Source organism: Otolemur garnettii, unplaced genomic scaffold, assembly GCF_000181295.1.
Source record: "Otolemur garnettii isolate 467f Iridium unplaced genomic scaffold, OtoGar3 scaffold00010, whole genome shotgun sequence".
In the NCBI taxonomy this organism is placed as follows: domain Eukaryota; kingdom Metazoa; phylum Chordata; class Mammalia; order Primates; family Galagidae; genus Otolemur; species Otolemur garnettii.
The window spans coordinates 22281491-22301946 of NW_003852405.1; the positions used below are offsets into that span (position 1 = coordinate 22281491).

The window sequence follows — 20456 nt, forward strand, 5'->3', positions numbered from 1 at the left end:
GAATTCCCTGCAAGCTAACAGCCTCTAAGTTGACATAAAGTAACCCTCCCTAAGAAGCCATTTCTTTGAAGTCTTCTCAGACAGCAAAGGAAATATATATCTCACAAGACGTTATGTGAAGATTAAGTAAGTGTTTAATGCCCAGCATATAACAATAATAATTTCTTTCTTTCTTTCTTTCTTTTTTTGAGACAAAGTCACCCTCTGTTGCTCAGGCTAGAGTGCTGTGGCATCAGCCTACCTTACAGCAACCTCAAACTCTGGGTTCAAGTGATCCTCCTGCCTTAGCCTCCCAAATAGCTGGGAATATAGGCACCCTCCACAACTACAGTGTCTGGCTTATTTATTTATTTATTTATTTATTTTTGTGAGAGATGGGGTCTTGATCTTGCTCAGACTGGTCTCCTAAGCTCAAGCACTCCTCCTGCCTTGGCTGGAGTGCTAGGATTACGGCATGAGTCCCCATGCTTGGCCAGTAATAATTTTAAAAGTAGCTGAAACAGATGCAAGGGTAATTTTGGTTTTTGTTTGAGTGTATGTGTGCGTATGTGTGTGTGCAAGTGTTTAGATCCATTCCTAGGATTGACTTTTGGCCAAGTCCTTAAACAGGGGACTAAATATAGACATATAATATTTACTAATATAGTATATTAGTAAAAATAAATCCTAAGCCCGCCAACCAATTAAACAGTCTGCCTTTTGGCCAAGGGCACCCTAAAGAAACCTTAAAAACTGCCCTCTCAGCCACAATGGGAGGGAGGCTGGGCTCACCTCACACCTTCTCCTTCCTGCAGTTCAGACACAATTGACCAGCATTAATATTAAAATAGAAATCATGAGACTTGCAGAAGAGACTCTTGTGGCAATAAAGTACCTAAGCCCATGAGGGCAAGAGGTAGGTCATGCAACTCTACACAAGAATAAACTGTATTCTTACTGCCACAAGGCTTTTCTTTTTCTCTAGCACAGTGGTTCTTCAATCTTCCTAATGCCGCAAACCTTTAATACAGTCCAAAGGGGTCACAACCCACAGGTTGAGAACTGCTGCTCTAGCAGCTAAAGAAGCACTAGCATCAAGATAAGCAATATTAAAACAATTGCAGCTCACCCACTGATGGAGGCTGACTATCTGACCCTAGTCTAACAACAGCTTTGATTGGACAAGAGACTGGCTTCTCAAAACTTTCTTCTCATAAGAAGAACCACTGATCATGGACTGGTTCTGGCTTGTTTTACAGAGGCTGCCTGCTTGAGTGCCCCATATGCCTGCTTCACCTTTTGACTTAATAGGGCCTAATTATAATACATTTAAATGTTCATTCTCCACCCCAAAGTGAACATGGGTCATGAGTAACATGCATATTTGCTTATCACACATGTCTGTCTCCCTTTCATGAAAAATCATAGATCTTCCTATGGCCCATTGAATAGGCCAATTTGTTCGGCATAAATTCCTGTTCCACCCCCTTTTCCTTCAAGGAAACTGTTTGCCAGCTAGGGCAGAGGATATGCTTCTAAATCAGTCAAAATGGCCACCTTGCAAGCTATAACCTGTAAGAAATAAAAGTTCCTTTCTAGGTTTGTAAATTGTGTGTTTTTTTTATTAAATCATATCTGTGTACATTAACACTATCATGGGGTAGAGAGTGCTGATGCTATATACAATTTGAAATACTTTCATCCAACCGGTTAACATAGCCTTCATGACTATATATAAAACGTCCTCTTGAAAAGTCGTGTGGCATATTGAGAATGGAGAACAGGCTGATGCAGTCTCTTACTGACAAAAGAGTTGAAAGAATATAACTTAACGCCCTCTTTCCTGCCTGAAACCTATCATGATTCCGGGTAATAATAAGCCACCCTGTATTAAGTTTGCATCAGCTGCTGCTAGTTGAGTCCCACGCATGATTTCCGGTCATCTTCATAATAACACTACATTTGTAATACCATCATCCCTAGTTTAAAAAAGCTGAAGCTTTGGGGAGGTGTGTCCTCCATTTTCATACAAGATTAGATTTAATTGTTAATTTGTTAATACAGCTCAGAGTGGGTAGTCCCATTTCAAGAGTGTAGGGTTCTGCTTCTCTTCCCTGGGCAGGGCTCCTGCAGTCTCTACAGGGCGTAGAGCGTGGAGGGCAGCCCAGGGCGCTGCAGAGGACGAGTCCCCTAAGAAAAAGGGGCGAAACCCCTCCCAAGGGCGCAGGCTGCAGTGGGCGTGGCCTAACGCAAGTCCTCTCCGGGTCTGGGCGGGACCGCCGCAAGAGCCGTAAAGAGCACTGCAAGTCGTGAAGTGGCGAGCCGTGAAATCGTTGCTTTACGGCGATCCGGGCGACAGTGCCTGGCAGGAGTTCGGGGCTTAACCTTTCTCGCCTTCACACGTGGGCTGCTGTTGCTGTTCTGGCCAGTAATTCTTCCTGTAGGCGTGGATCAGCCACGCTGAAAAATTGAAGTGGGAGCAGAGGTCAAGGGTGGTGAGTTGATGGAGTTTGCTGCTGAAAGTGAAGGGACGTCAGGGGGTAGTTTCCAGAGTGTAGCTGAGGGGGCGCGGTTACATCCTAAGTCGGGTGGGGAGGGGGACTGGGACTTAGGGATGGAGGAGGCCAAGGCCGGAGAGGAGGGGGATGGCCTGGCAGGGTTAGGAAGTGGACAAAACGTAGAGATGGGAGTGGACTTAACGGTTGTGAAGCAAGAAGTTATGGACTGGCCGGAAATAGAAGACACGTTGGATGGCCAGTGGGTAAAGCAGGAGGTAGAGGATAGGCCTGAGGTGAAGGAAGAGAAGGCAGGCATATTGGAGGTGAAGCAGGAGATGGAGAGTAGTTTGGTGGTAAAAGAAGAGAAGCTGGATGAACCTGACGTAAAGGAAGAGAAGGTGAAGGTGAAGGAAGAGGTAATGGACTGGCTAGAAGTGAAGGAGGAGCAGGAGGATAACTTGAAAATAGAACAGGAAGAGATGTTCCTTGGTCAGAGCATTAAAAAAGAGGAGATGATGGATGGAATGTTTGTAAAAGAAGAGAAAGATTACTTAAAGGAGGAAGTGATGGATGATACAAAGGTGAAAGAAGAGCCTCAGATAAATCACCCAGTGGGCTGCAAGCGAAAACTGGCCATGTCAAGGTAAGACAGGGAGAAATCCAGTTGGCGGAATAAAACTGTGATGTCCTCCTGTCTAAAGTGAAGGAAACAACACTGTCAGCAGAAAGGGGAATAATGAAAAATAAGCATAAGTTTGGGTTTCTGGAGTCCGAATGGTGGTGGTTGGCAGGGTTGGGAAGGGGAAGGTGTTGTTAGGTGGTGACAAATGACTGTGAAAATACATGAAGTTTATGGTGTGCAATGGGTAATGGTCAAGTTAGGAAAGCAAAGTTTCTGGGGACCATAATGTCCTTTGGAACATGATCTGGCTTGACTTTTGACTCAGTATTCCTTTGAGAGAGGTTAGAGACAAGAAAAAGTCTAACAAAACCAACAATGACAAAGCCAATTAGAAACATACTTCACATTTCTAAATTATCTAGCTTCTGTATGGGTACTATGAATATTTATTGCTTTTGATTTAATTTCCTTAGTGTGTGATCAATCATGTGACAACAAAGGAAATAAAAAGTGGTGAGATTCTTGGGAATACTACTGAACAGTGAGCCAAATAGATATAGCTATAGTCTGGTTGTTCCAAATCCTAGAAGAACGTTTGAAGACAGATGGATAAAAGCATTTCTAGACAGATGGATAAAAGCATTTCTGGATTAAAAAACCTATTCCAGATTAGGTGTGGAGTTGATGGTAAAAGGTGCTACTGCTAGTCTTTAAATTTGATTGGATCTTATATTCTGTTTTCTGGTGTATATACACACTTTTAAAATATCTAAACATAACTCATGGATTGGGCAACACATACAATCACACAGTCATTACCAAATTGCCAGGAATTACAAGTTAAAATATCAGTGAATAACCTCGTTCTCTGATTATAGTAGAAAAAGAAGTTAAAAGTGAGAAGAGTCTTTTAAAATTTAGTACATGTTTTCTTCAGTTACATACCAGTAACACCATTATAAATGTAGTTGTTATTTGGAGACAGTTTCCCAAAGAAGAATTTTCAAATGATGTTTGACATCTGCCAAATACTTTATCAGTTATTTACATATTCTTAAAAAAAAAAAAACTTAGCTTTTGCCAAAGATGCCATCTTCTAGTAATTGACCAAAATGATGAACTCAACGGGAGAGAGGAGAGTCGCTTGATATACATCTTCTCTAGGCCTTTTAGAAAACATGGAGTTGTTCCTTTGGCCACATAAATGCAAGTCTACAAGAAAGGTGATATAGACATCAAAGGAATGGGTATTGTTCAAAAAGGCATGCCACATAGATGTGACCATGGCAAAACCGAAAGAATCAACAGTGTTACCCAGCATGTTGTTGGCATTGTTGTAACAAACAAGTTAAGGGCAAGATTTGCCAAGAGGATTAATGTTTGTAATTGAGCATATTAAGCACTCCAAGTAGCCAGGGTAGCTTTTTGTAATGTGTGAAGGAAAATGATCAGAAAAAGAAGGAAGTCAAAGAGAAAGGTACCTGGGTTCAAGTGAAGCCCCAGCCTGCTCCACCCAGAGAAGCCCACTTTGAAGCCCACTTTGTGAGAGCCAATGGGAAGGGGCTTGAGGTGCTGGATCCTATTCCCCATGGCATAATAGGTGTAACACACATTGTGAGGGTCAGTGGAAAGTACACTGAGCTGCTGGAACCTATTCTCTGTGAATTCATGGCATAATGCATGTAAAAAATAAAAGGCTGTTGTCTTTTTTGAATAGAATGTGTTGTCTCCTTCCTCAAAGAAATACTTAATCCCATCCACTGTATAATTGTGTATATTTTATTCCCTATGACTGTTTATAAATCGTGACAAGTAATTGAATCAGTATTCAGAGTTAATAAACAGATGAGTAGAATTAATATTTGATAACATGATAAATCGTAAATGGGCTTTTGTAGGTGTGAAACTTGTGGCACAGAAGAAGCCAAGTACAGATGTCCACGTTGCATGCGATATTCCTGCAGGTATGTATGTCACCTCCTGCCTTATTACCTATATCTGTACCTTTTTAACCATAAAACATACAAGCGCTTCCTTTTTATTCCTTTAGTTTGCCTTGTGTCAAGAAACACAAAACAGAACTGACATGTAATGGAGTCCGAGATAAAACTGCCTATGTTTCCATTCATCAGTTTACTGAAATGAATCTCCTGAGTGGTAAGCCATTTTATGCATAGCAGATTGATGCTTCCTGGCCATTGTATATGTCATTATAATGTTTATTTTGTTATTTTGAAATTTTTAGATTATAGATTTTTGGAAGATGTGGCAAGAACAGCAGACCATATTTCTAGAGATGCTTTCTTGAAAAGACCAATGAGCAATAAACATGTAAGTATTTTTTTCCCTAACCCCTCACAATTAGAATTCCTTTCAATCAGTAAGATTCATGCTACCATAATACTGGCTATTTCGGTTACTAGGAATATGGCAGTGATCAAAACAAAGTCTTTTGCCTCATGGAGCTTGTATTAGTGTGAGAGACAGGAAATGAGATACTATTGTAATTTCAAATAGAATTAAGTGCATGTAGGAAATAAAGAAGGCTCAGGAGAGTAACAGGAATGAAAATGGTGTTTGTTGGAAGGAGGTTATTAGGGTACTATTTTCAATAACAATGGTCAGGAGAAGCTTCTCTTAGAGGTGATATTTAAACAGTGACCTGAATGATAGGAAGGAGGTTGTCGTGGGAACATTTGGAGGAAGATTATTCCAGTAGAGGAAAGACCTGAGTGAGGAACAAGGTGAGTATGTGTCAGGAATTAAAAGAGGGACAGAGTGACTGAAGAGACTTGATGTTCTAATGTGCTTAATTTTCATACTCTGCATCCATTATCATTCCTTAAGCACACTATACAAAATTAAAGCTTACCTATTTGAAATAGTTTGCAATTGGCATTGTTCAGTAATAGTATCATATTACGTGGAATTATGTTCCTTTTACAAAGACCATTTTAGTATTGGAATTGCAAGATTTTAATATCTTTTAAACCTTTCATTTTATTGATATTTCTGGCATAGACATGATATTACACATACTTGGAAGAATATTATCATGTATCAACTTATTTTTCCTCTAGCTTAATTAAGCATAATTAAAATCTACTTAAAGATAAATTACTTTTAAAATGTTTTAAATTGTGAAATAATAGCATGCATATTAAAAATCATAAAGGGGGGTGGTGCCTGTGGCTCGGTGGGTAGGGCACTGGCCCCATATACTGAGGGTGGCAGGTTTGAACCTGGCCCCAGCCAAACTGCAAGAAAAAAATAGCTGGGTGTTGTGGCAGGTACCTGTAGTCCCAGCTACTTGAAAGGCTGAGGCAAGAGACTCACCTAAGCCCGAGAGCTGGAAGCTGTGAGCTGTGATACCACGGTACTCTACTGAGGGCTACAAAGTAAGACGCTGTCTCTAAAGAAAAAAAAAAAAGTGTGTGTGTGTGTGTATATATATATATAAACAAAATCATAAAGTAGAAATACTGTATATTAATTTGTGGGGATTTTTTTTGTTAGATGTACTTTATGAAAAATCGTGCACGAAGGCAAGGTATTAACTTAAAACTTCTACCTAATGGATTCACAAAGAGGAAAGAGAATTCAACATTTTTCGATAAGAAGTAAGTTGCAAACTTCTTTTTAATATTTTGTGTTCTCATTTGATCAGGTACATCTTTTAAGGGGTGGTTTGCTATGGAGCATTGCTACCCAAAGTGTGATACGTGAACTATCTGTTATTGGTGCATGACAAGCTAACTGCAGTAGTTATGTCATGTGACTCTAATAAAACTTTGGGCTTGAAGTGTATGTGTGTGAGAGAGAGAGAGAGAGATATCGAGATTAATCCTTTGAGAAGCTTCTCAAACATTAATGTGTATATGAATCATCTAGAGGTCTTGTTAAATGTGTTTGCTTTGATTTTTCAGTAGGTCTGGGTTGGAGTTTGATATTGTGCCTTTCTAACAAGCTCCCCAGTGGTGCTGATTATTTCTGAAGCATATTTTCAGTAGCAATGCCCTAGTACCACTCTCATACTTTGGAAATAAACTGTTTCTTTGAGACTTAAGAAACCATGAAAGTATTTCAGGGGCTTTAAGGACAAAACAATGAGTCAAAAAAGTAGGAGCCTTCTACTGTTTTAATTAGAGCAGCTCTTTTATAATTCTTTCTACATTGAGATTGCAAATACTATTTCCTTTAAAATCTGGCAATGAGGAAGAAGGGGACTTAGAAATCATTTACTCTAATGGTGAATGTTTGAGTGTTGATAGGACAAGATTAATTTGCGCTTCTCTGAAAGTGTTGAAAAGGCCCCTAGAACAGAGGAAATCAGGGTCCAAAAGTAATTTAAGTAGCCAGCTAAATTATTGGACTCTGTCTTTTAGAGGTCAAGATTTTGGATGTAGAGTAAAAAACCTGAGAAAGTCCTTCCCTCTTCACCTCTTTTTCTCTGGGCCTCATCTGTGTGGTGTGGAAGTTGAGGTGGGCAGATTCTGAGGTTCTTTCCAGTTTTACTATTTCACATAAATTGAAAAGACAGAGCCATTATAATTGTCTATCATTATTCTAATAAAACTTTTCACCTTTTTGAGACTGTTACATAATTTTGTTTCAAGACGAATATTTATAAAAATGATTTTCTTTCTTCCTGATTGACTTCCAAAAGTAATGTCTTGCATTTATCAAATATGAGATGATTCCTTTGTGCATTTGTAGACGTTTGTAGAAATTGAAATAATTTGTTTGAAGTTTAGGATGACTAATAGTTTGTACCTTCTCAGATATAAAATGTGTTCCTTTTTGTATGATGAAATCATTCAGAATGATCGTCATCAGAGGTTAGTTCTTTGTACTATAAAACATATAGCCTCAAGTCTAACATTTTTGTGCCTCTGGGTATGTGAATGTATGTGTATTTTTTTCAAGAATATTATACTCAATGTGCTCTAGGTTTAGTAATTAAATGTATATTTTCTGTTACTTTGAAACGCCCCAGGTCTCTGAAATATCAAATCAGACTCGTCTTGTATTAGCTTTTTACTCATGAACATATAGAGATTTGGAGTTGATTTTCTTATATTTTTAGTGTTTTTCCACAAGGAAATTAGCAACATATTACATAGTAGGCGTTAGAGTCAATATCTTAGTGTCTTTCACATCTGTAAAATGGAGCTGATGATAGTTATCATATAAAGTTGTGGGCTTTAGTGTTATTAATTCACTTGGGCAGTAACTGGCATGTAGGAAAGAGTTATTTTATAGTAGCTATTGTAAAAATAATACATCCACATCATAAAAAGTTTTAAAGGAGACATAGCACCAATAATTCTACGATCTAGAGATGACCTGTGATAACATTTCATGTGTCCTTCTAATTCTGTTTGTTCTTTCTTTCATTTAATAAAGTAAAATAATATTAAATACTTAAAACTATAAAAAGTAACATTCTCTCCCCAAGTTAAATATTACTAATTTTTTGTGAATATATGTACATAATTTTTTCTTGCACCTAGATTTTCCATTTAGCATTATATTTTGACCTTCTTTTCTTGTTAATGGAAAGCTACTTCATTATTTTTAAATAGTATATTCCAACTTTGACTAATTTAACTATCCCCATATTCTGGTTTATCCTGTTTCTAATCTTTAGTTATTACAAATAATGCCATAACAAATATCATTGAACAAATGGTTTTGTGTGCTTATGTGACTTTTTCCATGAAATCAATTCCTAGAAAGTGAAGTTACTGCATTAAAGAGTACATGCATTTAAACTTTCAAGAGAAACTCCCAGATTGTCCTTCTCAAAACAATACTACTTGTCTCTTTAATTATTAGAGGCTGAGTTGTTAGATTTTTTTCATTTCTTGTTTAGACATTGCCAGATGTCCACTGGAAGAAGCCAAATTACTCCTCTTTGAGAACCACTGATTTAGATAAATACAGAAGACATACTTACTGAATTTATAGTTCCAATCTTTTCTCAGTAATGTATGATACAAGCAGGATTCTGATGTCCTGTGCTTCCTCTTTAGGGGGAAAAAAAGAAAAAAAGACATTTAAAAGTACCTTATTCAGGATACTTATTTTATTAGTCATTCACATGAAAATGACGAAAGTTTTAGATGATTACAATATTTTCTGGACAGAAGGAAGAAGGGGATATGAAATTTTTTGAGCTACCATGCCCCCAGTATTCCATTTCTGAGAGACTAGTTTTCAGTACTTTTTTCAGCTAACTTTCAAAAGTTGGTTAAAGCTTTGACTCAGGTAAACTTGAATTTCCTTATTGCCTCCCATTTGACACACAGATGACCTTGAGCAAGATCTAACTTACTGGGTTATTGAGAGAATTTAATGAAATAATAACTGAACAATAGTACTGGGACATAGTAAATAAAAAACAATGACATTCCATTGATTAAAATTCTTAGCAATATGCTATGCATACTGTGTTTTACATTCACCCCTCCTGGGTCTGGGACAGCTCTGCAAAATCAAACAATAATGCTACTTCTGCAGAGAAACCTGTACATGTTCACATTATAATGGATACATTGTGACTGTAAACTGGCCCAGTCTGGTTTTGCCACCACAGGAATTAAGAAAAATCTTGTCGTTTTGGAGACTTAGGGATTTTGGAATTATTGATAAGCGATTTTGATCTTGTACTGAGGTTATTATTAATACCCCGCAGGTATTAAATTGATCCTTTGCTTATTTAAGTAGCTTGAGCTACAATATAGTCAAAAATTCAGTTCAAAGCTATTTGAAATTTAAATGTGTTAATGGTAACTTTTGAGGAATCTGAGTCAAGAATTTTTTACACTGTTTTTGTAACTTTCCTATGAAAGTCTGAAACTGTTTCCCCTCAAAGTTTTAAATTTAAATGTCTCCCACTGAAGTGTGACTTATGTGCTACTGTGACAGCTGGAATTATCACTGTAGAACTCTCAGCAGGTAACTATAGCAGCAGATGAAATCAATACCTTAGAGGAACAATTTCATTCTAGCCCAGGCAGCCTTTATGGGAGGAACTTTTGACCAGTATGACTGCAAATCTGCTAAAATTATATGCAAAATGATGTGTGAATTTTTCTAAGAAAAAAACTATAATTTTCGCTGATAGTCAGATGTCATAGTTAGGTATAACATTAATCAGTCTATGAAGTCAAAATGTATTAAATCAGTGGTTCTCAACCTTCCTAATCCTGCGAACCTTTAGTATAGTTCTCTGGGTCGCGACAGGAACAGATTGAGAACCGCTGTATTAAATGAAGATGAATTTTAGAGGACTGGTGAATTTGTAAGAACATCATAATGGACAGCTTTCATGAACGAAGAGAAGTTCAGGGATGCATATGTTAAGAATAAGTTAAGCCAAAGTAAGATTGACATTCTCTATTAAAAATAGAGGAGCTTAATAAAGAAATGTAGGCTTGCCTACTTACTTTAGAACAGATCCCAAACTACTTTAAGATAGTGGCTCTTTCACCAGTAAAGTAACTTCTTTACCTAATCTCTTTATGGGGTTTATAACTTTATGTTCACTTTCATCTAGTGCTAATAAAAAACTATTGAAAGAAATATGAAAGATCTATATGAAGAAAACTTAAACTATACTGAATGACTTGAAAGATTTGATAAGTGGAAACAAATGCCTTGTTCTTCAGGGACTCAGTACTATAGAAATAACATTTCTTAAATGACCTTTAAATCTCATATGATCCTAATTAAAATATCAAGGGGATTTTGGTTTTTTTGTTATTCACTCATTTATTTATTGAGAAGGAAGAGAGTTCATGACAAAATGACTGAAGTTCATTTTGAAGAACGTGGGAGAAGTGCCAGGAAAAACCTGAAAAAGAAGAGTAATAAGGCTGGACTCATTAAAATTTATGAAATTGTAGTAAAGTTTTATGGTGTTCGCATAGAAATCTATAATTCACTTAGGTTACAGAAAGTAAACACAGTACGTATGGTTCACCAGTGTAGGATTGGTGGCATTTAAAATTAATACAAATAATTACTTTTTCAATAAATGGGATTGAGACAGCTTGCCATTTGGGGGAGAAAGCTGGATCTTTTACTAGGAAACATCCAGGTAGATCAAAAGCTTAAAAATGAAATAAAAAGTACTAGAATATTTTCATAATCTTGAAGAGAAGAAATATCCCATCCAGGAGCCATAAAGGAAAAAAAAAAAACAGTAAATCTACATAACATTTTAAAAATAAGGCCATAAGAAACTCAAAAGACAAACTGGACCTCAAAATCTTTAACATATATGACAAAGACTGGTTATGCATTAATAAGAAAAAAGACTAGCAACTAATTAGAAAAAGGGGTAAAGGGTAAAAGTAGGTGGTCTTAAAAAGATATTTTTACCTATATGATGTATGACTGATACGCGTGTATTAATAGAATCTAATTATATTCTATATAATTCTATATTATAGAACCTAATATAATTAAGGTAAAAGTTAACTGGTCCATTGTTCTGTTTCATTGTTTTTGAAAGTTAAATTGGTATAGTCATTTTAGATGACAGTTTCACAATATTTCTTAAAATATTTTGTTATATAAAACATATATTTCTCAAAATGTTATACATCTTAAAATGTTACAGATAAATACTCAAGAAATGTAACCTACAGACATCTTAATAAAAGTTGAATGAAGTATGTGTGCATGTGTATCTATTATAGCATTATTTTTAAGTATAAAAACAACCTAAAGTATCCTTCAGTATGGACTGAGTTGAAGGAATGATGATACCTTCATATAGTGGGATTTTGTGCAGCCACAAACAAAACCAGTAGATGTAGAAGTATTGTCTCGGAATGCTATTTGTGATATGTTGAGTGGGAAAAAAAATTGTTGGCATTTAAACAGTTGGTTGAAAGAGGTAAAGCTTACTTTAATTCAGTGTTTTTCTTTGGATCTGAAACCCTTTGAGAACTTAAGTATGAGTCTTATTGCCAGAAAAAATGTCCATACATAAAATATTTTATATTTGTGTCTCTGTGTTAGATAAGAAAAATCATATACATGAATCCCATTGTTTCTTGTTGTAATAGAATTTGGATTGAAGCCATTGGCCTGTATTGAGGACATTCTAAGATAATTCTTGGTATCTTCTTCCTGAACTTGAAGGACATTATATATTACTCTCCACAGTAGTCTCCATGCATGTAACTGTGGGAGAAATGGCTCTGGTCCCTGTCCTAATCAACTGGGCTTATTTTGTTTTTGTTTTTTTGGAATCAAAATACAATGGTTTTAAATCCCATCTCTGCTGTTTACTAGCTCTTAACACTCTATATCTGTTCCTTATTTTTGTCATCAAGAAAATATACATAATCTACCTACACATTTTTGTTCACCTTGAAAAAAATTCCAGACCTCCCTCTTTAAGATCATTTTATCCTCCCTCTTTTTAAAGTTTCTTTATTGAGGGTTTTATAAAGATTTTTGTTGTTTAGTTTTTCGTCTGAAAATGTCTTTATTTCATCTTTCTAAAAAGAATTTAATGGCAATGCAATACATATCCAAAGGTACACAAATCATTAATGTGTATAATTAATGATCAAAAAAAAGAACATCACTAACACCTCATGGGAGTACCTTCTACTGCCTCCTTTCAAGTTAACTCTGACTTCCAATCTTATAGATTAGTTTTGCCTACTTAAAGTTTTCACTAATATTTTATTATGAAAGATTTGAAACAGAAGGCAAAGTTGAAAGAATTTTGCAGTGAATGCCCCATATTCCCACCACTTCGATTCTGTCACTAGCATGTTACTGCAATTACTTTATCACATGTCTATCCATCCATTAACTCATCTTATATTTTATTTGGTGCCTTTCAGAGTAAATACAGATAATCCCTCTACTAGCCCCTGAATATTTAAGCATCATTAATTATAGTTCAATATTTATTTGCATTTTAATGTAAAGTTTACAGGCAATGAAATGCACAAATCTTATACCCTTGCTGAGTTTTGACAAATACATACACCTGTGTAATTCAGTGCCTGTGACTATATAGAACATTACCATCACCCCAGAAAGGTTTTTCCTAGTTAACTCCTCTCTTCCATAGAGACTTGCTTTATTTTTCCCCCAACACGTGTTTTGCTTGCTCAGAGTGTGACATATGGAATCATATGGCTCACCCTTACCTTGGAATGGTAGTTTATCTACGTGTGAAGTATCCTAAGCCGACATTTTAGTGCTCCACTCATTTATTCCACTGTCATCTTGCTGCTTTTGCCACTCTTGAAAACAGTGTTGTTTATAGTCTTTTTTGTCTTCAGTTGCTTTTAAAAATCTTCACTTATGGCTTTATTGTTCTGCAGTTTCATCATGATGTGTCACTTGGTATGACTTCTTTTTATTTATCTTCCTTGGGATTTCTTGTGCTAAATATGACAGTTCTGGAAAATTCTAATGAATTATCTTGATCTCTTCTTTGTCTTTGCTACATTCTGACTCAAGTTATTTTTATCTTCCTTAGTTGTATCTAATCAATCTGATGTTTAGCCTGTGTAGTATTTTTTAATTATTTTTTATTAAATCATAACTTTGTACATTGATGCATTTATGGGGTTCAATGTACTGCTTTGATATACAATGTGAAATGCTTACACTGAGGCTTGGCACCTGTGGCTCAAGAGGCTAAGACGCCAGCCACATACAAGTTAGCTGGTGGGTTCGAATCCAGCCCGGGCCGCCAAACAACAATGACGGCTGCAACCAAAAAATAGCCTGGCGTTGTGGCAGGTGCCTGTAGTCCCAGCTACTTGGGAGGCAGAGGGAGGAGAATCACTTGAGCCCAGGAGTTGGAGGTTGCTGTGAGCTGTGATGCTACCACCCTCTACCCAAGTCGATAGCTTGAGGCTCTGTCTCCAAAAAAAAAAAGAGAAAGAAATGTATACATTGAACTAAGTAACACATCAATCACAATTATACTGATTACTTTATAGTTTTGAAATGTGTCATTGTGTGCAGTATTTTTTGGTTTGTTTTTAGTTACCTCCTCTTTCTGCTGACTCTTGATTATGATGGTTTATTTCATGTTTTATTTCCTAGTATGTAGTTATGAACTCAAGTTCATGTGAGCTCTATATAAAAAAGGGCTGTGCATTTGTTTATGTCAGATACACCAATCAATGACCCTCTCTCAGTCTATACTAGTGGTAATAATTTAAACCCCAAACCCATTTGAAGAAGCCTTAACTTCCTCCATTCTCCACCCCTTCACTTCTGTCTCCCTAGAGCACCATGCTGAGGTGACAGGTTTCCTTGTTATTCCCCTTTACTAGTAGACAGGATTTTTCTGATTCATCATGTTACCTGTTGTTTGCAATGATCTCAGTTTGCCATCTCCTGCTTATAATATACTCAATACCTTGTTTCATGTCTCTCTGTGGTTATTGGAACTAAAGCTTCCTTGTTACTACAATTTTCAGAGGCCTCCAGAGTAGGTTTAACTTCAGCTTTTCATTATGATTTTTAGTTCCTGCTTTTTTTTGGCTCCTAGAGATTTCTCTTATTTGCAGCTAAGCTCAATATGTTTGTTAAATTTCTCCAGATTTCTTAATGTATACCTTTCGTAAGGTTTCAGGTTATTCTCTCTACCCTGTTGCTCTAATAGTTTAAAATAAGCATTCGCTTATTGCTACCATTGCATCTACAAATAAAATTTACATACATACAGGCTTATATTATAAGCTAGTAACTGTGGTTACCTTCAGGGAGAGAAATTATGTGGAAGAGAGACAGGGATGGTAATCGTGTGCCCCTCTAGTACCTTTTCAAATTTTAGACCGTGTGTGTTGTTTTGAAGAATAAATAAGTGAATTTTTAAAAAATAATTCTAAAAACATATTGATAGATCTGGGCAAGACCATTGCGCATTTAGGGTGGTAAATTTAATCTTTGAAAAGCATTCTGATACTATCATATAAAATTCTATGCTTTTATCCGAAGCTCCCACTTTTTCAGTTGAGTTTTAGTGGTTTGCTGTAGGAAGAAGGAAGGGTGTCAAACCTGGCGACCATGTTGGTTGTGCTTGGAAAACATATTTCATGTGGTTGTTTGACTCCTTTATTTTATTTTCCTGGCAGTTTTGGTCAGAGGTCAAGTGCAGGGGGAATGCACTTTGACTTGTCAGTTGGAAGAATGAATTGGCCTGAGGGATCCCCTCCCAGTGGCGTCTTTAGTTTCCACACTTGGACCCTTTTGCGTAGGCTAACCACCTGTTCCTCAGATGAGGACCCAATTTTAACTTTCTTACCCTCCCAGTTCGTCTCCACATAGCTTGGACTCTTGGTTCCAGGCAATTCAGTCTTTCTGTTTACCATTCTTCTACCACTGTCAACTTAGAGCTGTGAGTCCTTAACTTTTCAATCCATCCTTTTGACATAGAGTTCTTTAGTTCTCTGTGTATCTCTCTCTCTCTCGCACTTACAGTGTTAATGGAGGTGTGTCCATTATTAAACAATGAGAATTAATATTTAAGAGGTCCGGGCCTGTTTTAGAAGTTGCCACTAGGTGTCCCTCTTGTAAAGAAATAACAAACCTTTTACAAATTCAAAAATTGTACTTTTTGTTCTTTGAATAAAATCATAGCATTCTAATTATAGTGCTGTGATATACCCGTCCACCCTTGTTTAATGTTAGTATCACGTTTTTCCTTAAACATTTATGCTATAACACGTATTGAAGCATGGGACTTTTTTTTTAACACGATATGTTATAAATATAAGTAGTATAGCTTTATACTTTGCTGCAAACGGACTTTTGAAAAAAGGAAAGTTAAGAGATGGGTTTAGCAGTTGTGGTCATGGCGGGGAGTGGATTTTGCAGTGAGTGGGGGATTACATAATAGGTACTTGGTAGAAACTTGTTGACTATTTGAAATGTTGAGCTCTGTGGTTTCTCTGCTGTGACAGCTTTGATATAATTTGATGGAAGAATTTTAGTGCAAGAGAAAGGCTTAGAAAAACAGTGTTAAAGAATAGAGGCCTGACAGTTCCCCAGTTAGGCCTTTGCTTACTGGGACCATGCAGACAGTGGTGAGGGAGTTCCTGTGACTAAGTGTCACAGAGAGGGTACCTCTCTATACCTTCACCTCCTCACCTCCCCACTCTTACACACTGCTGCTAGATAGACCATTGTAAAACATGCTTTTACCATGATGCTCACCTGCTCAGAATCCTCTAACGCATCTGTGCTCCCCAGGAGTCATTCAGAGATACCTCTGTTGGTCAAAGGTAGCATTGCCAATAGCTGAAATGTGTCATCTCATCTCCCAGTTTTGTACTGTCTGAAACTCTCAAATGCTGTACCCTATTCTGTAGCCTGAAATTTACTCCCTTTTCTTATTGCCCTCTCATTTGATATTGCTACCTTCAGGCAGTTAGAAATACAGTTTGTTTCAAGTATTCTCATTAAGCAAAATAATGTGAAATCCTCTTCAGTGTATTTTCTTTCATTTTATTTATTTATTTATTTTGAGACAAGCCTCAAGCTGTCGCCCTGGGTAGAGTACTGTGGCATCACAGCTCACAGTAACCTCCAACTCCTGGGCTCAAACGATTCTCCCAAGTAGCTGGGACTACAGGCACCTACCACAACACCCAGCCATTTTTTGGTTGTAGTTGTGATTGTTGTTTGGCAGGCCTGGCTAGATTCGATCCCATCAGCTCTGGTGTATGTGGCTAGCACCTTAGCCGCTTGAGGTACAGGCGCTGAGCCTGTATTTTCTTTTTCAAAGAGAAATAATAATATAGTTAGTATTTCTCAAATGCTTCGTTTGTAGTAAACATAGAAAATTAAATTTGATCTTTATGTGTAAGGGAGATGGAGATAGCAATAATGCTGGTTTTGTGTACAGTCATTTTCGATTCAGAGTGCATGTCAGAATTAACTACGGGGCAGTTTCAAAATGCAGATACCTAGGCTTGATCAGCAGAACTGCTGAGATGCTGTAGATGGTGTGGCTGAGGGGGCTAGGTTGAGTCATACTTTGAGCTGATGTCTTCTGTCCCTATGAGAGATCCATATGCAAATACGGATCTTTATAGTCTGTCCTCACCTAATTTCCTAATGAATTTAATTACAGTGGAACCTCTGTAAGTTCACCCAAAGAACTGTAATGAGCTGGTCAATATACAGAGGTGGTCAACATAAGGAACTAGGCCTGCTGTACTGATAAGTATGAGTGGTACATGTCTGATCTATGAACATTAGTCAACTTAAGGAGATGGTCAGCTACAGAGGTTCTACCGTGTATGTCCCCAGGCTGGTCACTGTTCTAAATCCTAGAATGTCGTTTTTCATATTTCCTAGCCATCTTTGAAAGTATATGTGATAGTTCATCTTCTCCACTGTGACTCTGTAGCCTAAGTTCCTATAGTACCTATCTCCTCCACAGCTAATATGAAACACATGCCAGCATTTAATGCTGGTATTCATTTTTGGTATGCATATATCTGCTCTGCTTTATACTTTCTAGCATTTCTGAGTAGGGACTCTGCTGGCATTTGGCATGGGACAACTTTTCGTTGTGTGGGACTTCCCCAGGCATTATAGGAAGGCTTGTGTTCCTTGCCTCCATCACTGAAAGCCTCGAGTGCTCCCGAGTCTGGGAACAGCCAAAACCACCCAGCCATTTCCAGATGACCCCACGCACCCCACTCACCCCTAGTTGAAAACTACTTTATTAAGTAGTCAATTATTCATCAGTTATTAGAAATAAAAATATTTTTTCATTTGAATCTTCACCTGCTACATCCATTTTCTTAATACACTGTCTACAAAGACCAATACCACATAGTTAACCTGTTTCCTATTATTATTATGCAGTGGTGGTACTGATTTTTTAGAGGAAAAAATGTAATATATAACTGTTACTTTTTAAAGTATTTATATAATGATGTGAGACATAAAATTATGGTTTTCATTCTCCCAAATTCTAGTTATTTCGATCCATACTAAGTAACTAAGCAGATCCTTTGTATTCATGCTTCCAAAAACACTTACCGTGGCACCAATCCTAATCAAATAGATTATTTTTATAAGGAAGTTTGTGTTTATTTTTCAAAGTTTAAATTTTCACTTGAAATATATTTTGAAAGATTAAATGCCCGTGAGTGAAGGATTGATTATGTAGATATTTTGTACATTTAGTTTTTCCTTGAAGGGTTTTAAATTTGGTAGATAGACACTCTTTCAGCGTTAAATTAAGGTTTTATAGCTGACAGTGGAACAACTTTTTTTTTCCTGAAATTCCATCAGGTATCCTGTGCTGCTTCCAAGCGTAATAACAGTTGACAATTTTGGTCTCTCTTCCTTTTCTATCTGTTGCTTATAAGTAAAAGAGGAAACTTAGAAAAGGAAAACTTGACTTCTTGTATCAGTTAGAATGCTTTATGTGGCAGGAAGTAGAATACCCACTTCAGACTGATTTGAGCTACGTGAAAAGGGCATTTGGGCTCTCACAACTGAATGTCCAGAGGTAAAGTGGAATGACTTGGTTATATCATCAAGAACCCACTTTATTTCTGATTCTCTGTTGTATCCTCTATGGTCAGCTTAATTCTCATGATTATAGGATGCTGCTAACAGCAGGGTTATTGTCAATATCCAAATGGAATGCTTGTCTCCCTCATTACTGAACAGGAAACCTCAAATTCAGCATAATTAAGCCATCCAGGTAAACTACCCAATCTTGAGCTCTTGTGTCCAAGAAAATATAATATATTGATTTTTCTTAGCCAAAACAGGTGCACACCCCTGGAGGCTAAGCATGGGGTTCATTTTATCAAAGTGTGCTATGGATTAGGAAGGATGGTAGTGAGTGGTAGGGAATGGTTGCCAAGTAGATAATCAAAATGTCAACTATACCACTTAAAAACAATTTTAAAATACGGAGGCAGATATTCAAAATACAAAATAACTGAGATACATTTGAATTCACAGTATTGAAAAATAATGGTTTATTATTTAACTTCTTATTCAAAAGCTCATAGTGGCATAGTAGATTAAGGACTGTAGAGTTCCAGTATGTTACTGCCTGTGTTCAAACCCAACTCTGTTACTTTCCAGCTGAATATTGACCTTGGGGGAGCGATTTTCTTCCTTCTACTTTAGTGTTTTTATTTGTCAAATGAAATAATATTTACTTCATAGAGTTATGAGGGTTAAATGAATTAATAGATATAAAGCATTTAGAACCATGCCTGATCTAGTAAACTATTGTTACTTACTATTGTTACTTTTAGTTTTCTCTAATAAAAGGATCTACTAGTGGTTTTAATAACCTGTAGATGTTCCTAATTTAATCACCAATAACTATATCTAATACTAAATCTGAAAATCAGCTGTATGGGAAGTCAAGCTTTTAGCTTACCTCATGGAGTTAGTCACCTATGTTTAAGAATCAGAAGTTTCTTAAAAAAATTTTAAGCCTATTTGAACTGACATGATATGTCAATATAATTCTCAAAAGTAGTTGAAAATGCTCTTAATAACTGCTCTTAAGGGCTGAATTCATATGTCCTGAATATACTATAAAACACATCTTAGAACAGTTAAGTAGTAGAATGATGGATCTCCCTGTAAGCCCTTCATTTTCCTCTTCTTTAAAAACCTTAGTTGTTGGTGCATTAATTACAGGATAGAATACATTGCTTAGCAGAGCATTCAGAGCCCTTTACAATCTAGTATTAATAATGTACATGTCTAGTTTCATCTTTAGCCACTAATCTAAGCTATTTCTAATCTAATTTCCACTAATCTATTTCTAATCTAAGCTTCATAATTCAGGACATTTCCAATTGTAACAGTGATAATAACAGGAACATTTTTGAGTGCTGTGTTCTAAACTTTTGATGTATTGTTTATTCATTTAAATCTAGGATACAAATTCTATTGCCATCCCATTTACTTTGAGAAGGCTAAGGCACAGAAAGATTAAGTCTCTTGTTCAAGTATACCTTAAATAATAAATGATTAGAGTGGGATTTTAAACACAAGATCTACTAATCCTCTTCTGTCCTACCTCTGGACATTACAATATATTGAGTATTCTTAGTGTGTAACAGTGTCAGTAACAAACGAAGCTTTTATATGTAAATTGTGAAATAGAGGGAAAAATGTAGTGTCCAATGTGGGTGATTGTCTCATTGCCTAAAAAGAACTTTGTCTTGGGTTCATCCCCTTCTCAGTCTCCATGTTCTTATTTTATTTTTTTAGTTTTTAGTTTTTATTTATTTTTTTGCAGTTTTTTTTTTTTTTTTTGTTTGGCTGGGGCTGGGTTTGAACCCTCTGGCATATGGGGCCGCCCT

General features: G+C 36.6%; 1 protein-coding gene across 1 annotated transcript in view; it reads left to right on the forward strand.

Moving 5' to 3' along the window:
• Positions 1-2368: 2368 nt before the first annotated feature.
• ZNHIT6 (zinc finger HIT-type containing 6) overlaps positions 2369-20456 on the forward strand; it is a 47871-nt gene continuing 29783 nt past the window's right edge. Inside the window, exons 1-5 of the mRNA XM_003784183.3 lie at positions 2369-3120; positions 4998-5063; positions 5150-5256; positions 5345-5430; positions 6616-6719. Of these exons, the coding sequence (XP_003784231.1) occupies positions 2483-3120; positions 4998-5063; positions 5150-5256; positions 5345-5430; positions 6616-6719 (1001 nt within the window). The 5' untranslated portion in view covers positions 2369-2482. The remainder of the gene's footprint in view (positions 3121-4997; positions 5064-5149; positions 5257-5344; positions 5431-6615; positions 6720-20456) is intronic.